Raw genomic sequence first — 25,494 nt, 5'->3', positions numbered from 1 at the left:
CCACTTTGTCCGCAAAAAAGTTACTCTCTCGACATTTTAATAAGGCACTCTCAAAAATCGAACCAATAATATATAATTATAAAACCAGTAACCAAAAAAGGTTACAGCAAAAACTAAAATTGAATAACTTCTATCTCTCTCTCTCTCTCTCTCTTTCTCTCTCTAGCTCTCGCGTTCTCTCTATCTCTCTTTCTCTCTCTAGCTCTCGCGTTCTCTCTCTCTCTCTCTCTTCTCTCTCTCTCTTTTGCTCAATTCATTCTAGTGCCCTGCATTGTTTTTCTCGTTCTGATGTTTTTTCTTGTACCTTGGAGTATTCAGCTATATCAGTTTTCATCATCAATAAATGGCGTGTCGTCTTGTTTAGAAAAGATTGGACAAACTCATAAGATCAAGTTGAGCGTAGACGCTAAATCATAAGATGCAAAATTTGTTAAGTAAAACTTTTCTTAAGTTAACCAGATTTTCCTGGTCGAAATGCTTTTTTTCAGGCTTCAACAAAACTTATGTTTCATGCTTAACCGTCCTTAAAAAATACTTGCAAGCTGCTTTTTCGCTAACTCTCCGTTTCAGATTCCAGGTTATTTATCCTTTGCGTATCCTTTTATCGCTTTAGCAGGCAGCAGTCTTTGTTTTACAAAATAAAATGATTCTACTTATCATTATATTGATAGTAAAAATCACGGATTTCTTAGTTTTTGACGCCACTTTATAATGTAAGTTTTCTTCTTTCTTCTTTTGGAAATGACTCAGTGATTTGAACTACCTAAGATGTATCTTTGATGTAGAAATGAGTTTTGAAACCTGTAGTAGAAGTATTTATGTTGTCGAGAGTAGAAAAATATCAACTGTTGAGTTATTTTCGTCAATTAGAAGGGAATCAAACATCTTTGCAATACCAGACAAAAATTTCGCTGTTTTTCATTGATTACGCAACTCTCGGAGAAGTCAAAATTTAAAATTTAATTTCGGTTGGGCTCCAGAAAGTACAATTTTTTGAAGCGCTGAAATTTCTTCTCTACGTCTCAATCTTTTCTCAAGACTTCTCAGCAACATTTCGTCTTATCACAAACATTAAACTTACTGCACAAATTAATGTTCTCGCGCAAAACTCGGCTCTGGAACAATAACTATTTACAAATTGTTCTTTACTTTTATTGCTTATTATCTTATATTGATTCTCTCCAATTTAAGAAAACAAAAGCTGAAGCAAAGTTATATTTTCTTAGCTCATGTTTCAAGTACACACTTTGAGTTTCCCAAAATTTTACCTGATGCCTTTGACGCGACTGTGAATTAATCACGCAAACGTTTTCTCTTAATTTTGTTTACCTGGTTTTGATAGATTAGCTCTCAACTGTAATAACGAACAAAATTGCATTTAAGTATTTTTGGATTGTTTTTCCCATACTTGGTTTTCAATCGCTATTTTGCCCTGTTTGATTTTGTTAGGGCCTCCAGCACGATTAGTAGGAATTTAAAAGCTACCAGGTTTAATCATGAAAGCAGCAGGTTTTAGTGATCTTAAAAGACTTTTGCCCCAACCACTTGCGAAATAAATCGATTAACTTTTTCACATGCTGTTTGCTTTGCTTTTGCCCGCACACAGTCCTTTCACGAATGATGTTTCCATTTTATATTGTTTTCCATTCTTGATGATGGTAATCATAAGAACGTCAACACGTTTTCTTCGAGAATTTCAAAAGAAGTGGCGAACAATTTCTGAAAGACACATTTTTGATCTTTCATCCCTTTCCGGATCTTTTTATCCTGTTTTTTAAAACTAAAATACCGTATTTTTTGCCTGAAGACACCTTTTAGTTCCCTCAATTGTGCAGTTGCTCAGAGGGAACAAGCAGTCAATTTTTCAAAAGTAATGAGTTTTTGAGAGTCCCCTTTTACCGTTTCGGGAGAAACTCGCGAACAACAGTTACCGTTAGTCATTGCAAAATCTTGTCTGCATATTTCTTTGCTGAAATCCAACTTGTTTCACTTCTTGCAGCATCCTCTGTGTATCTTTCATAGTCTTTCTGATAAAACAATAACTTTGCAAGGCAAGTTTACCTTTTGTTTGTTTTTCAAATATCAACAAGATTCCACTACAAATTAGCTTCCAAAATTTTGCAGACTATTTAACTTCTTAAATTAAAATGCTTGAAGTTTTCATGGAAGAGTAAACATTTTGTTTTTCTTATTTCAACACAGACTTCCCAACATTGCTGCGATCCTCGAGAACATCTGATTGTGAGTTGACAGCACACTTGGACTACTTCTACGTACGCAACTCTGCCTGGGATTTCTTCCAGAGTATCTCCAATGACACCCAATGTGGAACTCGGCAGAAGATATATGACTTGGGAGACACAAATGACGCCAGAAGGACCGATGAGATAAGTTAGTTTATTTCTTTACAAATCAAACATATAAATTTTACTAATCGTACCAAAAGTTGAACATTTACAATGGACTAGACATAGGAGCAACCGGATATTTAATTACTTGAATTAGAGATACTTAATAACAGTGAAATGAGCTCGCCTCAATTTTTCAAAAAAAAAGCTTTCAGCTTTTGATGGACCCCAAATTTTCACAAAAGATTTTGGAAGTGAAAACAAATTGAACGCACCACAATTTTTTTATGGTTATTGAGAATAAGACCATTACACTTAGGCTACCTGGTTTCATACAAGCCAATAATGTAGCAGTATACCCCAGCTGTCATTACTGATTTATCTTAGTAGTTGACAAATTTCTCAACTCTTTTGGCAAATCTCCAACTGTTATTGAGGTTTGGCAGCTCTGGTGGAAAGCTGTCTATTCTTGGTCCGGTGCTGCTTCTGTATTTACGAATTCTCAAAGAAAGCAGATTTGAAAAGAGTGATGGTTGACCCATGAAAATACCTTGCCGACTATAATTGGTTATGAAAAGACTTTGACTGGACATAATCAAAACTACTAAAAATGTCCTCTATATAAGACTATCAATTCTTTTATTGTTTCTGCACAATAGAGCTTTCATTTATAATTCTATAGGTTGCAAAAATTGAAACCTGTTATTAATGTCCTTCTAAATTACATAGAATAAATACTCCTCTTTGAGCCCTTGAAATCTGGCTATCAGCTATGATAATCTGCTAGTCGCAAAAAACGGGCCTTCGTAAGACTTTTAGAGGGTATAAAAAATTTTACTTCATTAAATGACCAAAAAAGAAGTACTGTTATTTTGGAGTTTTTTTAGCTGAAGCAAGTTTGCTTATGATGTGAATATCAAATTCAGTTTTCAAGTTTTCAATTCTTCTTGATTTGAATTTTGACTATTGCCTTCGAAAGATTTTTGAACTGAAAACAAACTGAACAACACTACAGTCTATTTAGGGTTATTGGGAATAAACCATTACACTTAGGTTTTGGAAGTGAAAACAAACTGAACAACACCACAATTGTTTTATGATAATTGGGAAGAATACCATTACACCTAGGCTACCTGGTTTCATACAAGCCAATAATGTAGCAGTGTACCCCAGCTGTCATTGCTGATTTATCTTAGTAGTTGACAAATTTCTCAACTCTTTTGGCAGTTCTCCAACTGTTATTGAAGTTTGGCAGCTCTGGTGGAAAGCTTTCTACTCTTGGTCCGGTGCTGCTTCTGTATTTATGAATTCTCAAAGAAAGCAGATTTGAAAAGAGTGATGGTTGACCCATGAAAATACCTTGCCGACTATAATTGATAATGAAAAGACTGTGACTGGACATAATCAAAACTACTAAAAATGTCCTCTATATAAGACTATCAATTCTTTTATTGTTTCTGCACAATAGAGCTTTCATTTATAATTCTATAGGTTGCAAAAATTGAAACCTGTTATTAATGTCCTTCTAAAATACATAGAATAAATACTCCTCTCTGAGCCCTTGAAATCTGGCTATCAGCTATGATAATCTGCTAGTCGCAAAAAACGGGCCTTCGTAAGACTTTTAGAGGGTATAGAAAATTTTACTTCATTAAATGACCAAAAAAGAAGTACTGTTATTTTAGAGTTTTTTTAGCTGAAGCAAGTTTGTTTATGATGTGAATATCAAATTCAGTTTTCAAGTTTTCAATTCTTCTTGATTTGAATTTTGACTACTGCCTTCGAAAGATTTTTGAACTGAAAACAAACTGAACAACACCACAGTCTATTTAGGGTTATTGGGAATAAGACCATTACACTTGGGTTTTGGAAGTGAAAATAAACTGAACAACACCACAATTGTTTTATGGTAATTGGGAAGAATACCATTACACCTAGGCTACCTGGTTTCATACAAGCCAATAATGTAGCAGTGTACCCCAGCTGTCATTACTGATTTATCTTAGTAGTTGACAAATTTCTCAACTCTTTTGGCAGTTCTCCAACTGTTATTGAAGTTTGGCAGCTCTGGTGGAAAGCTGTCTATTCTTAGTCTGGTGCTGCTTCTGTATTTACGAATTCTCAAAGAAAGCAGATTTGAAAAGAGTGATGGTTGACCCATGAAAATACCTTGCCGACTATAATTGGTTATGAAAAGACTTTGACTGGACATAATCAAAACTACTAAAAATGTCCTCTATATAAGACTATCAATTCTTTTATTGTTTCTGCACAATAGAGCTTTCATTTATAATTCTATAGGTTGCAAAATTTGAAACCCGTTATTAATGTCCTTCTAAAATACATAGAATAAATACTCCTCTTTGAGCCCTTGAAATCTGGCTATCAGCTATGATAATCTGCTAGTCGCAAAAAACGGGCCTTCGTAAGACTTTTAGAGGGTATAGAAAATTTTATTTCATTACATGACCAAAAAAGAAGTACTGTTATTTTGGAGTTTTTTTAGCTGAAGCAAGTTTGTTTATGATGTGAATATCAAATTCAGTTTTCAAGTTTTCAATTCTTCTTGATTTGAATTTTGACTATTGCCTTCGAAAAATTTTTGAACTGAAAACAAACTGAACAACACCACAGTTTTTTTAGGGTTATTGGGAATAAGACCATTACACTTAGGTTTTGGAAGTGAGAACAAACTGAACAACACCACAATTGTTTTATGGTAATTGGGAAGAATACCATTACATCTAGGCTACCTGGTTTCATACAAGCGAATAACATAGCAGCATACCCCAGCTGTCATTACTGATTTATCTTAGTAGTTGACAAATTTCTGAATTCTTTTGGAAGTTCTCCAATTGTACTGTTATTGATGTTTGACTGCTCTGACCTAAAGCTGTTTATTCTTGGTCCGGTGCTGCTTCTGTATTTACGAATTCTCACATAAAGCAAATTTGAAAAGAGTGATGGTTTACCCATGAAAATACCTTGCCGACTATAATTGGTAATGAAAAGACTGTGACTGGACATAATCAAAACTACTAAAAATGTCTTCTATATAAGACTATCAATTCTTTTGTTGTTTCTGAACAAGATAGTTCACTGTTACAGAAGTGAAAACAAACTGAACAACACCACAATTTTTTATGGTAATTGGCAATAAGACAATTACACTTAGGCTATCTGGTTTCATACAAGCCAATAATGTAGCAGTATACCCCAGCTGTCATTACCGATTTATCTTAGTAGTTGACAAATTTCTCAACTCTTTTGGCAGTTCTCCAACTGTTACTTAAGTTTGACTGCTCTGGTGGAAAGCTGTCTATTCTTGGTCCGGTGCTGCTTCTGTATTTACGAATTCTCAAAGAAAGTAGATTTGAAAAGTGTGATGGTTTACCCATGAAAATACCTTGCCGACTATAATTGATAATGAAAAGACTGTGACTGGACATAATCAAAACTACTAAAAATGTCTTCTATATAAGACTATCAATTCTTTTGTTGTTTCTGAACAAGATAGTTCACTGTTACAGAAGTGAAAACAAACTGAACAACACCACAATTTTTTATGGTAATTGGCAATAAGACAATAACACTTAGGCTATCTGGTTTCATACAAGCCAATAATGTAGCAGTATACCCCAGCTGTCATTACCAATTTATCTTAGTAGTTGACAAATTTCTCAACTCTTTTGGCAGTTCTCCAACTGTTATTTAAGTTTGACTGCTCCGGTTGAAAGCTGTTTATTCTTGGTCAGGTGCTGCTTCTGTATTTACGAATTCTCACATAAAGCAAATTTGAAAAGAGTGATGGTTTACCCATAAAAATACCTTGCCGACTATAATTGGTAATGAAAAAGACTGTGACTGGACATAATCAAAACTACTAAAAATGTCTTCTATATAAGACTATCAATTCTTTTGTTGTTTCTGAACAAGATAGTTCACTGTTAAGGAAGTGAAAACAAACTGAACAACACCACAATTTTTTATGGTAATTGGCAATAAGACAATTACACTTAGGCTATCTGGTTTCATACAAGCCAATAATGTAGCAGTATACCCCAGCTGTCATTACCGATTTATCTTAATAGTTGACAAATTTCTCAACTCTTTTGGCAGTTCTCCAACTGTTACTTAAGTTTGACTGCTCTGGTGGAAAGCTGTCTATTCTTGGTCCGGTGCTGCTTCTGTATTTACGAATTCTCAAAGAAAGCAGATTTGAAAAGAGTGATGGTTTACCCATGAAAATACCTTGCCGACTATAATTGATAATGAAAAGACTGTGACTGGACATAATCAAAACTACTAAAAATGTCTTCTATTTAAGACTATCAATTCTTTTGTTGTTTCTAAACAAGATAGTTCACTGTTACAGAAGTGAAAACAAACTGAACAACACCACAATTTTTTATGATAATTGGCAATAAGACAATTACACTTAGGCTATCTGGTTTCATACAAGCCAATAATGTAGCAGTATACCCCAGCTGTCATTACCGATTTATCTTAGTAGTTGACAAATTTCTCAACTCTTTTGGCAGTTCTCCAACTGTTATTTAAGTTTGACTGCTCCGGTTGAAAGCTGTTTATTCTTGGTCAGGTGCTGCTTCTGTATTTACGAATTCTCACATAAAGCAAATTTGAAAAGAGTGATGGTTTAACCATGAAAATACCTTGCCGACTATAATTGGTAATGAAAAAGACTGTGACTTGACATAATCAAAACTACTAAAAATGTCTTCTATATAAGACTATCAATTCTTTTGTTGTTTCTGAACAAGATAGTTCACTGTTACAGAAGTGAAAACAAACTGAACAACACCACAATTTTTTATGGTAATTGGCAATAAGACAATTACACTTAGGCTATCTGGTTTCATACAAGCCAATAATGTAGCAGTATACCCCAGCTGTCATTACCGATTTATCTTAGTAGTTGACAAATTTCTCAACTCTTTTGGCAGTTCTCCAACTGTTATTTAAGTTTGACTGCTCCCGTTGAAAGCTGTTTATTCTTGGTCAGGTGCTGCTTCTGTATATACGAATTCTCAAAGAAAACAGATTTGAAAAGAGTGATGGTTTACCCATGAAAATACCTTGCCGACTATAATTGGTAATGAAAAGACTGACTGGACATAATCAAAACTACTAAAAATGTCTTCTATTTAAGACTATCAATTCTTTTGTTGTTTCTAAACAAGATAGTTCACTGTTACAGAAGTGAAAACAAACTGAACAACACCACAATTTTTTATGGTAATTGGCAATAAGACAATTACACTTAGGCTATCTGGTTTCATACAAGCCAATAATGTAGCAGTATACCCCAGCTGTCATTACCGATTTATCTTAGTAGTTGACAAATTTCTCAACTCTTTTGGCAGTTCTCCAACTGTTATTTAAGTTTGACTGCTCCCGTTGAAAGCTGTTTATTCTTGGTCAGGTGCTGCTTCTGTATTTACGAATTCTCAAAGAAAACAGATTCTAAAAGAGTGATGGTTTACCCATGAAAATACCTTGCCGGCTATAATTGGTTATGAAAAGACTATGACTGGACATAATCAAAACTACTAAAAATGTCTTCTATATAAGACTATCAATTCTTTAATTGTTTCTGAACAATAGAAGTTTTATTTACAGTTCTTTAGGTTGCAAAAAATGAAACCTGTTAATAATGTCGTTCTAAAAGACATAGAATAAATACTCCTCTTTGACCCTCAGAATTCTGGCTGTCACCTATAATAATCTGCTAGTGGCAAAAAACGGGCCTTCGTTCGATTTATAGAGGGTTTAAAAATTTTACTTCATTAAATGACGAAAAGGGAAGTACTGTTATTTTGGAGTTTTCTTAGCTGAAGCAAGTTTGTTTATGATGTGAACTTCTATTTTCGTTTTCGAGTTTTCAGTTCTTCTTGTTTTGAATTTTGACTAATTCCTTCGAAAAATTGAATTGAACATTAGTTTAGTATAACAACTTCAACATAAATGTGGTAACTAAGAACTGCTGGTATTATCATTGCTCCGAAAATCATTGTGAGAAGTTTTTTTCCCATCCATATCAATCTTTTTACTCCACTCTATCCTTAGCGAAACACAGACACTGTCTCAGCCTAAAATTTATGGTCCTTTACCTAAATACACTCGTAACACTGTGAGAGCCTCCCACTCACGATCTCCATCCATTCTCTCGTACATGATGCTCATCAAATTCTCCCGTCGCACTCAATTAGGCTAAATCCAAGCTGCAGCTGGATTCCCTAAGCTAAGCCTCTTTGAGCTCTCCTAAGCCGCAGCTGGCTGCTGAAGAAACCTGTCGATTGACAGTCGTTTGAGAGCAACCGACCTCACATAACTCTTGTTTTCTTTTTCAATCTTCTCATTTTTTAATCCTCTTGTTTTCTATATGAAACAAAAATTTCAAATACGTCAAATAATTGCTTTTTACGAAGTTACTGAATTGATTTTTCCGGCTGCAAAAGAAAATACACAATTTAGATTTTATTCATTTTTTTTGACAAATTTATAGGAGCTAATCAGTGTCAAAAAGTGTGATAAATTAAGAAAAATATGCAGCAGTTTCTCTTTACAAACATTGACAAACAGCGACGTGCTCGATAATCAAAATTTTAGCTGGTGGTTTTTTAGCTTAGAAATAGTTAATTTTCAGTTCTCTTCGTCCTTTATCTGAAAAAATATTATATTACCAACTAAGATTTTGTTTTTTGAATACCGGATATTGTTTCATTGTTTCAGACCCTGGCTTCAGCCACAGCACTGTGTACTACCAGGTGATAACTCAAGGGAGGGATAGCCAATCGGAAGAAGTTATCAACGGCAGTGGAGTTAGGATCAGTAGAGCCGGTCTGTGGGAGGCCAGTGCTTATTGCTACTTCGATGCAGATGGTAATGTCCATTCCTCGTTTGGGGTGGAAGGAGAGGACCCTCAAGTGATAAAGGGAACCCAGGAATTCACATACAAGATGCAAATTGCACTCAGTTCTGCATTTACAACATTCTTCAGGTTCAATCAAAACACATCACTCTCTCTCTCTCTCTCTCTCTCTCTCTCTCTCTCTCTCTCTCTCTCTCTCTCTCCTCTCTCTCTCTCTCTGGTGTTATTAAAAACCACAGCAATTGTTTTACCTTTTGAAGCTTAATTAATCAGCAATGCACACTGGTTCGCAACACGTACACTGCTTTGGGGCTTTTGCGGTTACCAATGACAGCTGTTTAGGTTAACCTAAAATTTAATTTCTCGAATCGCTGAAAGTTAAAAAAAATAGTTTTAGAAATCAAATTCCATCGGCAGCCATCTAATCGATAAGTGCCAATTTACATTAAGGAAAGGTAGGCTGTTTGACAATTAATTGCAGATAAAGCTTTCTGAAAATTGTTACTATATGGTATATGAATAACAACTATGGCTAACAACTTTGAAGAAAATACTTAAATTACGCTTCGCTGTTTAAATTACGTTATGGTTAGAGTGAATACAGGTTTTTTAACGCCATTATCATATCCTGTGTATTATCAAAACTGGTGGACAGGACACAGACCTAAAAGATTTTTTAATTGCTCGAATTATATCTTAAACTATATATAAAATTATACTACATAAAAACCTATACCCATTTATGTTATTATTTCATTGCGCAAGCCCTGATTAACTTACATTTCACAGAGAGCAGCTTCTCTGTTCATTTTCCATACAGAAATATTCGTCGTTCAGTGCATAACATTTAACGTTAAAAAAGAAAAAAGGTCAACAGTTGCACAGTTTAACATTCCCAGACATTTGAGAAATTTTATCGTGTAAGATCTTACAAATTGTTTACAAAATTGTCTTATAAGTACTTGACTAAGACTTTGTAAGACAATTTATCAGGTCTTACACGATAAAAACTTTTTATCGGGTTTGATAAGATCTTAAACGATAAAATTTCACTTTTGTCAGATTCTACACGATAAAAATTCTGCCTGACAAAAAAAGTTTATCGTGTAAGATCTTACAAGAATCTTATAAGATCTTGCAATATAAACATTCAGAAAGCTATGACTCATCTTTTTGATAAGATTTTTATCAGATCTTATACGATAAAAATTCTTTAACTGTGACATGTTCTTCATATTGAAGACAATTCAGGGTTGCTTTCAAGCAGTAGCCAGAAAACTACAGCATGCAACATTTAAGTGTCAGAGCAACAAAGAGAAAATCATCTTATATTGTCTTTTGAGACTTTTATGGTATTGTTAAAAAAGTTATTCGAGTGTTAGGGGCTTTTTCTGAGGCAGTAATTATCAAACTAGGCTGTACAATTTTCTTCAAAGACCAGAACTATCTTGGACTGCTAAGTTTGGTCATAGTACCTAATTAAGACTCGGAAAAAAACTGCAGTCAAAATAGAATCAACAAACATTTTTTTGTTTCATAATTGGTTAGTCGACCGATTATTTTTTTATTTTCATAAGAACTTGACTACGTTATACGGTTAAATTGAAATCATTAAAACATGTCTTATCAGATCTTACACGATAACAATTTAGCCCTACGTGAAGTTTAGTCGTGTAAGATTGGATAAGACACTTATCAGTTCTTGTAAGATAACAATTCAGCAAAATTAAATTTTTATCTTATAAGATCTGATAAGTATCTTATCAGATCTTAAACGATTAAACTTCACTTAGGGCAGAATTTTTTGTCGTGTAAGACCAGATAAAGATTTTTGATCAGCATCTTATCAGATCTTACACGATAAAAATTCCAGAATCACTGGGGTTGATTATAACTTACCTATTATATTCCAATATTTTTTTCTCACAAAATGCGAGCAGCAAGGATAGCCAAATGAGCAAGTTTTGTTTTGTTTTCAAACAGAAGTCCCAAGATTTTTTTACCCAGCTTAACGATATTTCTAATTAGGAAAAAAGCAGCTTAAAAACTTTGTAAAAAAACCAATCCGTCCACTTTTTGAAGGAAATCGTTTTGGATTTTGAACTGCGCTAAATTCATCCTGTGGTTGAAAAATCAAAAGCAAATCCAGAATCATTGTTCACAACCTGTTTTTCTACCTTGCAAGGTGCTCCTTTACAAATTAAGATCATTTTACTTATCATCTAAATAAGGCCCCTAAATTTAAAAATATATCTGTACCTGAATTTTATTCAATTAAAGAGAGCTGTTAAAGCAATTATTTTGGCTCTTTTAAAACATGTTTTACAAATTTCTTAACATTGTTTTCAAAAAAATAACATCTGTTTTCATGCTGAGTGATGCATTGTTTGTATTAAGAGAAAAAAAACATCTTGAGAAGTATGCCAGTTTTTTTGTCAAAAGTTAACTTATTTTTGTAAAGTTTTGAAGTTTAAAAGAGATACCTATACTTCAAAGGCTGCAAAAAAACTATTTTATCCAAAAAATTGCTTAGTGGGAAATATTTGACAAAATTTTACAAAAAGTACAAAAAAAATAGTTCAAAAATTGACCACAATACTCTAAAATTTTTTAAAAAAATATTTGGAATAAAAATTTTTAACGAGTTCATATTTTTCGGCCAATTGGTTTAACAAAATAGCCATTAAAAGATCGCAAATAAAATTAGACACAATTAGCACGTAGTCTTGCAAATTGATCTCTATTTATCCCTAGTCTAGACCTGGAACTATGATAAGAACCTCTTCAAACGATACAAGGCATGAAAGGACCTGATAGTTTGTTGGTATGAAAAGAACTCGTCAGGACTTTGGCTGGAACTAAAACAACAATCATCGAATTTGGCTAGACAATAAAACGTGTTCAGGAACTTGGCTAGACAAAAAATGTCCTCGAATTACGCTCGCAACCGTAACAATGTCTTGTTTGTCATTCCTAAAAAAATATGGACATTTAGTTGGTTAGCCATTGGGCAAGGTTGGAGAAGTTAACAAGATAGAACCCAGATGTTGGCGGAAATTTTTAGTTTGACTTAATTTTTCAAAGAAAAGAATTAACCTCGACTTTAGCTACGAAAAAAACTTGTAATTTTATTTACCCCCCCCCCCCACCACCACCAGAATCATTAACTGTTTTCATAATTCTAACTCATGACTAGGGATTTCTCCTTTTTGAAAATCCTCACAGTGCACCGAATTCTGCCTGGAAACCCGGGTCTCTTGTCCCAGCAATCTTGCTCGGAAAAACGGGAATCTTAATTTTTCCCTGTGATCGTGTCAGGTAACCTGTGAAAAACAAATTTTCGCGGGGACAGTTGGCGGGAAAACCGGGATTTATAATTTTTGGTACACTTAGCGGGAAACTTTTCATTCCATATTAATAAATCAATCAGTAAAAAACTTTATAGTTGTAGGCTATCAACATTTTTTTAATCGGCTAATTGTTGAAATGTCAATGATGGTTTCAGTCCGGATGCTGCGACAGCACAGGTGAATGAGGATGTATATGTGAAAGTGTCATTCGAACCCGAAGTGAGTCACAATTACACTCTCATCACTACCGACTGTTGGGCTACACAGACTGCAGATTACACTTCCCCTACACGATACATTCTCTCGGCAAACAAGTAAGACACACTTTTTATATAAACACAATCACAAACACACACATACACACATGCACAATCAAACACACAAATACACACACACACACACACACACACACTCAAACACAATCACACATACAGACATATACACAACCGCTCACTCAAACACAAAAACAATCACAGAACACAGACAGGCACTTACACACATAAACACATACCCACACACATACAAGAGAAAACACAGACACAAACATACGCCCATTCATACACACAAGTCAAACACAATTAAACACACAAACATACAAGCACCACACACATAGACATACAAACACTTACAAAAATTCAAACACACACAAACCAATGAAGGCTTAATAGTATACGCACACCTTTAGATACAAAACAAACCCAACCATACATTCACACACACACACACACACACACACACACACACACGCACACACAAACTTTTATACATACAAAACACGCACAAGCACACAAACGCACACACACACACATTTAAACATACGCAAACACTCAGGAAACCGCGTAGGCGCAAACTCACATAACTAAAAACAAACACACACATGCAACAACACAAACAAACACACATAAAGACACGCGTAACCACACGATCAAACACGCACAAACCCATGCACACACACAACTACACACACAAGATTAAAAAACTCCCCGAACTCCCCGAAAAAAAAACAGACAAAAACAAACAAACAGACACACACAGACTTTTACTAAATAAGTACACACAAAAGCACACACAAAAAAATATAGCCACGTATTTAAAAAACGCAAAATCGCGCAAAAGCACAAATAGAATTGCACGCAAAGATTTTCAAAGGTAAACTACCTCATATGCACACACACACTTACATGCAATTAAAAACATCTTCAATTAAAAAGACACGATTTTAACAAAAACACATATCTACGAATACAAACACGTACATTTGTGCCAGTAGAGACAAACAAACAGAAATACACACACACACACACACACACACACACACACACTCACAAACAAACAGACGCAGAGAAACACAGAAAAACGAACACACAAAAACACACACATACACATACACACTCATACACCTTTACACAAGCCCATCCAACCACCCACACACACACACACACACACACACACACACACACACACACGCACACACGCACATACACACTCGATAAAACACACAAACTTACAATTAAAAACATATGGAATTACATAAAAACAATTTAAACATTAGAAACAAAAATACATGCACAGATAAGAAAAAAACAAACAACTACCACTGTCTCAAGCAACACGTAAACAGCTAAGAAGAGTAAAAACACCTAAAACCACAAACAATTTCACACACACACACATACACACACACACGCATACATACTCATGCGCACACGCATACAAACACAAACACATACACACATAAATTCACACAAATGTACACCCACTCAATATTATATTTGCACATACATACACAGATTCAATCGCGAAAAATACACAAATACATGCGCACACACATTCACAATTACGAACAATCTTAACAGAAAAACCTCCAACAATATAAACACTCACATTCATCGAACATACAAACACACATTTATAAGTACAAACACGCGTACAAAACATGCACACACAGAAACACTCAAACACAAACAAATCCTTATCAAAAAAATAAATAACAAAAATTTTCACGCTCACAAACACATACTTACACAATGAACCTACACAAACACACACACATACACACTAACACAAACTCATACAAACACACACACGAAAACACACACACACACACACTTAAAGATAAATCAGAAACAAGATACTGACAGGTACACAAAATCAAGCACACGGGTAAACACACATTCAAAGACATAAAATGGCGTGCACACACACCTACAAAATCACGTACACACAGAGATGAAAAATATACTCACACATGAACTCAGAGCACACAAATACAAACACACACACACACACACACATATATATATATATATATATATATATATATATATATATATATATATATATATTTACGTACCATTTTATAAATAGAAAAACAAACACCCCCACACAAACATACACGTTGACAAAACACCCTCTACACACATAAAATGCACGCACACACACACACACACACTTACACACACGCATTTCCATATACTTAGAGGCACCAACACACGTGTAAACACACACAGAGAGAGAGAGAGAGACGCAGACATACAAACACATATACAAACAGATAAAAACATACTGATATACGATTCCAAACAGAACACATGCAAACACCCAAAAACACACACACACACACACACGCATACACACTCATGCGCACACGCATACAAACACATATACATACACACATGAATACACACAAATATACAACCACTCAAATATATATTTGCACACACATACACAGATGCAATCGCAAAAAGTACACAAATACATGCGCACACACATTCACAATTACAAACAAACTTAACAAAAAAACATCCAACAATATAAACACACACGTGCATGAAACATACAAACACAAACTTATAAGTACAAACACGCGTACAAAAACATGCACACACACAAACACTCAATCACAAACAAATCCTTATCAAAAAAATAAATAACAAAAACTTTCACGCTCACAAACACATACTTACACAATGAACCTACACAAACACACACAAAAACACAAACACAAACTCATACAAACACACGCACACACAAACACACACACACTCAAAGATAAAATTAAATATAAATCCCGCACTCACAAACAGATTAAAAAATACAAACTTGCTCGCAGAAACACACACACTAAGAAAAAACAAACAAGCATGCATACAAGCAACCACAAACAACGCACACACATACACACATTCAAAGACGCCTACAAAACCCACCCACCCACCCACCCAACCACCCACCCACACACACACACACACACACACACACACACACACACACACACACACACACAACACACACACAACACAATAAAGCAAACAAACTTACAAACAAAAACATATGGAAACACATACATTCAATTTAAACAAAACAAAGAAAAACACATACAAAAAAACAAACACTAACGACCACCATTGTCTCAAGCAACACGCAAACAGGAGTAAAATCACACAAAAACACAAACAATTCATATACAAATAGACACACACACACATACCTACTCATGCGCTCACGCTTACAAACACATACACATTCACACATAAACGCACACAAACTAACACACACTCAAATATACATACACAGATGCAATCGCAGAAAAAACACACATAAACATACGCAGACACCATCACAATTACAAACAAATTTAACAAAAAAAATCATACAACAAAATCAACACACACATGCATAAAACATACAAACACACACTTAGTCACACAAACATGCGCATATACAGAAACACGCAAACACAAACTAACCCTTACTAAAAAAAATAAATAACAAGAACTTTCACGATCACAAACACATATCAATACAATGAACCTACACAAACACACAAAAACACACACAAACACAAATACACACACAAACACAAACACATGCAAGCACACACACACACAAATTTAAAGATACATACACACTACAAAAACGCACAAAAACAAACACACACACATGCACACCAACACACTGACAGGTACACAAAATCAAGCACACGCGTAAACACACATTCAAACACATAAAATGGCGTGCACACACACCTACAAAATCACGTACACACAGAGATGAAAAACATACTCACACATGAACTCAGAACACACAAATGCACACACACACACATACGAACCGTTATATAAATAGAAAAACAAACACCCCCCACACAGACACACACGTTGACAAAACACCCTCTAAACAAATAAAACGCACGCATACACAAACACACACACTTACACACACGCGTACCCATATACTTAGAGGCACCAACACACGTGCAAACACACACACACACACAGAGAGAGAGAGACGCAGACGTACAAACACATATACAAACGGATAAAAACATACTGACATACGATTCCAAACAGAACACATGCAAACACCCAAAAAAACCCACGCACGCACACATGCAAACACGTTTCTAAATAAAAACAAGCAGGCGAAAAAACACATACAAACAATAACAAAAAAACACACACACGGAAAAGCACACGACGCAAACAAATACACAGACAAGAACAATTATACAAACACTCACACATTTTTTACGGGCTATCACAAAGGCAAATACAAACACACAAACACACGCAAACAAACACACACACACATACACACGCACATACTCATTTGAACAAACAAAGACATTGGAACAAACACACAAACAAACACCCACATACTCACACACGCATACATACATACAAACGCACGCATACAAGAAAACATACAAACAAAAACACTTACATTCACATATAAATCTAAACAAGACACAATCACATACAAACACAGACGCAAACAAACAAAAAAAATGCAGGCATACGATTCAGAACAAACACACATGCACATGCTCACAAAAGTCTATGCATAAACACATGTACACTAATTACCACGTGCAAGAAAACACAAATAAAAACAACCGGTAGAATACCGGAAACGACTCAATTCGTCGTGCATTATAATCTCTAAGCTAACCTTAACGAAATAAGAACATCAAAATAGACAAGAGAAAAAACAAAAGTAGCCCAACAAACCACATTAAGGTGTTTTCAAAACGCCGACAATTTTTTAGGTGCGAGGGAGCTAGGTAGAATCTCTTTTGAACGAGATTTGTTTGCTAAAAAAACAAGGTGGAACAAACATGCTCAGTGTCAGTGGCATTTCTTTTTCTACCTAGTGTAGTATTGTTATCTATTATTGATAGTACCAACATTGACTAAAGAATTGGTGTTGTGTAATTACGGGTATTTGTATCATATAAGTAAGGGTTAATGGCCCTTTACAACACCATTAGTAACATCAATGTTTGGGACAGTCAATTTTAGATGACAATACTGCACACCCACTTCACAAATTGTTAAAGCTTTTGTGGAAAATGGAGTAACTGTGAGTCAGAGTTGTTAACGCTCAATTCAGCAACAGAGGGATTTTTGTATTGTGTTTATGCACGAGATAATATGTCAATAAATCGTTAAAATTAAAATTGGTATCATTTATCATATTTTACAATCACACAAACACACACAAACACACACACCCAGGGACACTCACATGAGCAAACAATGACATTGGCACAAACACACACACAAACACCCAAACACTCACACACGCATACATACATACAACTACACGCATACAAGAAAACATACAAACAAAAACACGTACCTACACATATAAAATTCTAAACAAGACACAACCACATACAAACACAGACACAAACAAATAAAAAAATACAGGCATACGATTCAGAACAAACACACATGCACATACTCACAAAAAATCTTTGCATAAACGCATCTACACTAAATACCACATGCAAGAAAACACAAAAATAGCCGGTAGAATACCAGAATCGACTCGAATCGTCGTGCATTATAATCTCTAACCTAACCTTACCGAAATCAAAACATAAAAGTAGACAAGAGAAAAAACAAAAGTAGCCCAACAAACCGCATTAAAGTGTTTTAAAAATGCCGTTTAGGTACGGGGGGAGCTAGGTAGAATCTCTTTAAATGAGGTTTGTTTGCTAAAAAACAAGGCGAAACAAACTTGATCAGTGTGAAGTGGCGTTTCTTTTTCTACCTAGTGAAGGGAGGGAGGTAGGGGTAGGTGGGGGGTAAGTTGGGGGGGGGGGTGCAAGGACGTTGGGGGGAGGTAGGTTTTTTCAGGGGGGGGGGGGGGTAGATAGGTAGTGGGGGGGGTAGATAGGTAGTGGGGGGGGGGGGGGGTTGTGCGGTGTAGTTTAGATTATTATGGGTGACTTATATAGGAACAAAAAATCTCAAAATGACCTCTTTACCTTGAACATTACCAGCAGTTACTAATTAATATACATTACAAACGAAGCTACTAAAGTCCAATGTTCGAAAACAGAAGTCCACAATCAAAAACGGAGGTAAAAGCTCGAACAGAAAGAAATCAAAACTCAAGTCATGAACAAACTTGCTTTCTGCTAAAAAAAAACCTGTAGAATCTCAATACTCCTCTTCGAGTCGTAAAAAAACACATACAAACACTAATACCAACACAGACTAAAACAAACAATTTCACACAAACACAGACACATTTAAGAGACACACGGACACAGGCTTGCACAAATATAACAAATATCTGCTAATGTGTCTTAACAAAGACACATATCTGCACATACTAGCACATTGTTTCATAGACACACATACGTGCGCACTCAAACACACACCCGTACTGCTATAACACCCACTCGAATCTTCACACACACCAAACGCATACAAACACACACCCAAATATATATTCTTACATATCGACACTCTAGCTCAAATATCGCTGAAATAATACTGTTTTTTAATGATACACTATTGTTTTCTATCTAACATCCTCTTTCTAAATCAAAGGTGTCCCTCAGACGATACCTTTTCTCGACTGTCTGGCTCTGAATCGGACGAGGAGTTGTTCAAATTCAAGGCATTCGGATGGTACATCTCTGGCTCTACCTCCCTCAACACTGTCTTCTTGAACTGCAAACTTCTCGCATGTCCACCCGAAGACACATCCGCATGCGACATCAGTTAGTATTTTACCAATGCGTATATAAGCATATATAAAGCATTTATAGATGATAACCGGTTGATCCAGGCAATAATTGGCCATGATCAGACAATCCAATGATTCGATGATCCAAGCGGATCAGACGATCCATTTAGCCATGATTCGAAGTTAGGCGAAGTTATTGCAAAGTTAATCGGAAAAACGCGTTCAAGTCTGAGCTCAGCTGGACCATGCGAAATTTCGGGACTATGATTTAAGCTAAGACGAATCAAAACGTGTGACTCAGATCAGACAAAAAAATGGCCATTGATTGGATAAGGAAAGTTTTTTGAAACCCGAATTCATTTTTTTCCGGTAATCCGGCCCTTAATACCCATAATGCATTTCCAAATTAAACTTTTGATCACCTTCTTTGTAGTCAAACTGCCATATTTGGACATTGTTCTTGGCCAAAATTAACGTTTAGTAAGAAATGTGCTGAAAGCGCCGAATTTTCAGCGCATTTCTTACATTGTTCCAACGCAATTCATCCCAAACTTATAATTGAAAAAAATCAAATCAAATGGGAAAATCAATTGGGGCGGTAGGGGGTTAAGTGACGGATACGGCCTAAAAAATAGGGTCCGATTCTCAGTCAACACTAATTTTATGGAAAGTTTATTGGTTTTCAGCGCATTTCTTGCAAAGTTTTAGCGCATTTCAGCCCATTTCAACACTTTATTATGTTAGGAGTTGCACAGAATTTTTTGAAAAATCAACGCACTTCAGGGCATTTCTTACATAATTTTTCTCGGCCCGGGAGAGAAGATAGTACCAACTGTAACGGCTGCTCTCCTTGTGTTTCACAAAGAAAGTTTTACACCGCCCAGTTCGTTCTGAGTGGTTACAAAATCTGTCCGGATACTTCGTTTATGCAGTCCGCTTTTGTAACTGTATTTCCGCTCAGCTGTACTTACCGTTGCATTAACTATTTTAGTTCGTAACTATTCGCTGATCTTAGTTTTTTTGAACTATCGATTTGAACTGGATTGCTACAGATCACACAATACGGGATCTCTTTATGTATACCAGTTCAATCCGACAGAAAAAAAATCGAAGACAAAGATATATGTCTAAGACCTGTTTGTGCAAAAATATTTAAATTTAAACTTAAGTTGGCTTTTGCTATTTGTACTCACAAGTTGAGAATACCAGAAGTTGGGGTTGTAACAGTTGAATTTCAGCTCCAATAATTCGTTGATGCACGACACAGTAACAGAATTTACTGCTCAAGAATAATATTTGGAATACAAGGCACAGTAACAATTTACTGCTCAGGAATATTTCTAGTTCAAGACACAGTAACACGTTATTTACTGCTCAAGACAATTTGTTTTACAATATTTTGCTGAATTGTACTTTCAGCCGTTTTCTGCGGCTGCTACGTTGAATTCTGTGTGCTGCTTTTGTTATTTCCCCCTTTTCTCTTTTTTCTCACGTGACAAACTGTAACTAGAACTATAACTATAACTATGAAATGACTAGGACAACATAAGCTGTTTTGTTTCTATTTGCCCTCCTACACAATTTTGTTATTCCTTAAGCTCAGCTCCAACATAGCCGGCCCTGTTTTCCTTCGTGAAAACATCATCGTCACTTGGTAGTACTGGAGCGAGCTTCACTACGGGCCTCTTGTAGTATCCATCCTGTGTTCGGATTTTCGCTCATCAAATCGCTCGTCGAACCCTTCAAAAGTTTCGGTTATCCGACCCAGATTGTAATATCCACGTTTGTCACTGTTTTCCACTAGCCACACAAGATCACCCTGCTGAAGACTTCTGTCCTTTGTGGTCTGCCATTTCTTACGACTGTTCAACGTTGGCAAGTACTCTTTACGGAATCTGTCCCAGATGAGGTCTGCGTAAGCTTGCGTTTGTCGCAAGAGCTTTCTATGATCAACAAATTGCTCTGAACCTGATAGATACGGTAAACAAAGGTTCTTGTTGCCAAGTAGGAAATAATTTGGAGTAATTGCTTCTAAATCGGTAGCATCAGAACTAACCTGTGTCAGCGGTCTAGCAATCAGCGTCTATTCAACAAGACACATCGTGGTTGACAGAACATCTTCCGTGACTGATCGATTGCCCAGCACGGCATACATTGCCTTCTTACAACTGCTAACCAGTCTTTCCCACACTCCTCCAAAGTGTGGTGCTGCAGGTGGGTTGAACTTCTATCTGATTCCTTGTTGAATCAGATGTTCTTCAATTTGCCTCTTGTTCCAGGCTGCTATATACTCTGCCAGTTCTTTTTCAGCTCCAACGAAGTTTGTCCCGTTATCGCTAATCATTTTGACCGGTTTGCCTCTTCGAGCAATGAATCGCATAATTGCGTTCAGAAAACAATCAGTGTCTAGTTTTGGTACAATCTCTATATGAACCGCTCGTACAGTAAGGCATGTGAATAGACAGCACCAACGCCTTTCTCGTCTTCGACCAGTCTTTACTGTGAATGGTCCGAAATAGTCTACGCCCACATTCGAGAACACTGTTGATGCGACTAATCTTTCTTCAGGTAGATCTGCCATTACTTGCGCCTTTGTTTGGGCTCTTCCCTTTCGACATCTAATGCATTTGTTTTTGATCAATCTCAAAGTATTTCGTATGCCGAGGATCCAGAATTTCTGCTGAACTATGTTTCTGACATGTTCAGTACCTTCGTGATGACTATTCTTATGTTCATTTTGCAAGATTAATTCAATTACATGGTGCTTCCAATGTGACAGTATTGAATGCTTCGTTTCGAAGCTCAATTGACTTTTACCTATTCTGCCTTGGGCACGAATAAGTCCTTGCTGGTCTATGAATGGTGAAAACTGGAGGATTTTGCTGTTTTTTGGAATTTCCTTTTCAACCTTGAGAGATTTCATCTCTTCCGCAAACTGTTCATGCTGCAGTAGTCTGAAGATGCTTGCTTGTGCACCCTCTCTTTCTTCAACACTTAGTGTTTTTGTTGCCGGTTTGTGCTTTCTAAATACGCGCTGTACGTATGCCATTGTATTTACTAGTCGATTGAAATTGCTAAATCGTTCCCACTGAATCATCGGCTTCTTCTTTTCAACCATAGCTGAGAAGACCATTTTGTCGTTTTGTCCGTCTGAAGCAAATGCTAAATTCACCTGTTCAGGCCATTTATTCTCTCGTTGCCTCAACCAGGCCGGCCCAGTGAGCCATTCACTTCTCTTGAGTTCGTCAACATTGATCGCTCGTGTCCCGATGTCAGCTGGATTGTTAAAACCACTCACATGATTCCACTGTGAAACATTAGTTATATCCAAAATCTCAGCCACCCTGTTTGCAACAAACACCTGTTGCTTTCAGTGGGAGCTATGAATCCATTGCAGAACAGTAGTGGAGTCTGACCAAAAGTTGCAACTGTGAATCTTCGTTTCGTGTTCTTTCACTATCTGTTCTTTAAGTCTCACCGCCATCACTGCTGCTTGTAGTTCCAAGCGTGGTATGGAAAGGTGTCGCATCGGTGCAACTCTGCACTTTCCGATTACAAATGCTAAGTCTGCTGAGTACTCTTTGGGCTTTGAACGTAGGTATGCCACTGCGCACATTGTGTCTTCAGATGCGTCGGCAAACACATGAAGTTCCCATTTGTCCTTGGCTGTGCTGAAGTATCTTCTATCAATGCTGGTTTCTGCTACTTCTGGAAGCTGCGCCTTCCACTTCAGAAACTCTTCTTCTTCGTTAGGTTCTACTGAGTTGTCCCAATCTTGTCCATTTTTGGTCCAGATGCTCTTCAGGAGTCGTCTCATATGGACACTGAATGGTGCAAACAGTCCAAGAGGATCAAACACTGAAGAAACTAGAGATAAGATCTTCCTTTGGGTGATTGGGGTCTCAACTTTTTTGCTTGTACCTCTACAAACCTGTAGACTATCATCGGTAATCGTCCACTGAAGCCCTAGCACCGATGACCCTTCCTGGCTGGGCTCTACTTCAACCTGCCTTGTTTTGCTGATTGATCTTAAGTCCTCTGGGATTGCGTTGGTTACCACTTCGCTGTTGGTGATCCACTTCTTCAGTTCAAATCCATGTTTTGAGAGAAGAGGTTGCAGTTGTTTGAAAACCTTGATTTCTTCTTCAGGTGTTTCGATTGACTTGATGAAATCGTCCATGTAGAAGTAGTTTTGGATTGTTTTTGCTGCAATTGGGAATTTGTCCTCATTATTGCTGGCTACTCGCTTCAGAGCCTAGATGGCACATGTTGGTGAACTCTTTGCTCCAAAAACATGACGTTGATACTCGTAAATTTGCACAGGTTCGTTCATTGTTGGTCGCCACAAGAATCTCAAGCAACTTTTATCCCGTTCAGGAACTTGCACATGCAGAAACTTTGATTCAATATCTGCGGTTAGGGCAATTGGTCCTTCTCGAAATCTGAATATTGTTCCGATCAATCCGTGTAGTAGATCGGGTCCGGCTAACAACTTGTCATTTAGGCAGATATCCTTGTATCTTGCTGCAGCGTGGCAAACACGGCGAACTTTACCCGGTTTGTTGGGGTTTAGTACTGGATGGTGTGGCAAATACCATTCCTTTCCAAAAGTGCCTTTGACTTCCGATTTACCAAGGATCTTCACAAATCCCTTTTCAATATCTGTATCAATTGACTGTTGATACAATTCTTTTAAATTTGGGTCTCGTTGGAATCTTCGTTCCAGTGAGTAGAGCTGACCAAGGGCCGAGCCGTAGTTGTTTGGAAGATTGGGTTCTGGTTCACTCCAGAGCATGCCCACTACGTACCGCTCGCCCGTAAAATTTGTTGTGCTCTCTAAAAACTTCTGAGCTTGCTGTTCTTCCTTTGATTGACCTACAACATTCATTTTGGAAGCATAAATTTCTATGTCCCACCATGATTGTATATTTTCGGCCACTTTCACATCTTCTGTGGAGTCGAAGTTACAAACATTTTGACTTTTCTTGCCTGTCATGGGACCACTGACTACCCATCCTAATTCTGTTAAGACGGCGAAAGGCTCACTTCGTGTTCCAATCTCATAGTCTAATGGACGTTGAGTTTCGTAGGCATCTTGTCCAAGTATGATGCCTACTTCCATCAGGTTGAATCTCCTGCTAGTGAGAACATTCAAGTGGCTGAAGTTGTTCATCAGTTCCCTGTAATCGTATATTGTGTTTCCCAACGAGATTGATGGGTGTGCAAACGCTCCAACTGAATGCACCTTTGAATTTAGTCCCTTTATTGTGATAGGAACCTTCTCTGTCCTCAAATCTTGCGTCCCATGTATGCCAGCTATGTTCAAGGTAACGTCCGTGCCTTTGGCTTGTAGTTGATCCTTGACACTTTGATCGATGAATGATACTGTTGACCCACTATCGAGGAAAGCGTAGGTAGTCAACCTGTTACTACCACTCTGAACCGATACAGGAACTATTTGAAGAAAACTAGTAACTTGGTTACTCTGGTTGATTGTTGCTGCGCTTACGTTAACTGCGTGACTACCCTCGTCCATTTGGTTTTCTGAGTGCAGCAGTCTGTTGTGCTTTTTGGTACATCCATTTATACCGCACGGGTGGACTTTACAATCTTTGATTGCATGCCCTTTCCCCAGACATCCATAACATAAACGTTCTTTTCTCACTGCTGCATAGCGATCGGTGACATTCATATTTTTAAATATTGAACAGTTCCATATTTTATGAGTGCCATCCACTAGTGGGCAGTTGTTGTTTTGCATTTGCTTCGTTTCGTTCGCATTCGAACTCGCAGTAACGTTTGACGATTTTGAGAATGGTTTTTCCTTGTTAGCGTTTGGTCGATCATCTTCCTTCCGTTCGCTCTTGTTTGATGGCATTCCTTCATGGACAAAAACCATTCGAGCTAACCATTTTTC

The 25,494-nt window shown here is 36.7% G+C and overlaps 1 protein-coding gene across 1 annotated transcript in view; it reads left to right on the top strand.

The window, feature by feature from the left end:
* The first annotated feature begins 2,200 nt into the window (after positions 1-2,200).
* LOC142353012 (beta-tectorin-like) overlaps positions 2,201-25,494 on the top strand; it is a 47,255-nt gene continuing 23,961 nt past the window's right edge. Inside the window, exons 1-4 of the mRNA XM_075405194.1 lie at positions 2,201-2,391; positions 9,102-9,369; positions 12,746-12,904; positions 19,439-19,611. Of these exons, the coding sequence (XP_075261309.1) occupies positions 9,329-9,369; positions 12,746-12,904; positions 19,439-19,611 (373 nt within the window). The 5' untranslated portion in view covers positions 2,201-2,391; positions 9,102-9,328. The remainder of the gene's footprint in view (positions 2,392-9,101; positions 9,370-12,745; positions 12,905-19,438; positions 19,612-25,494) is intronic.

This window comes from Convolutriloba macropyga, chromosome 14 (genome assembly GCF_964194025.1).
Source record: "Convolutriloba macropyga chromosome 14, txConMacr16.3, whole genome shotgun sequence".
In the NCBI taxonomy this organism is placed as follows: Eukaryota; Metazoa; Xenacoelomorpha; order Acoela; family Convolutidae; genus Convolutriloba; species Convolutriloba macropyga.
This window is presented reverse-complemented; position numbering and strand designations above follow the sequence as displayed.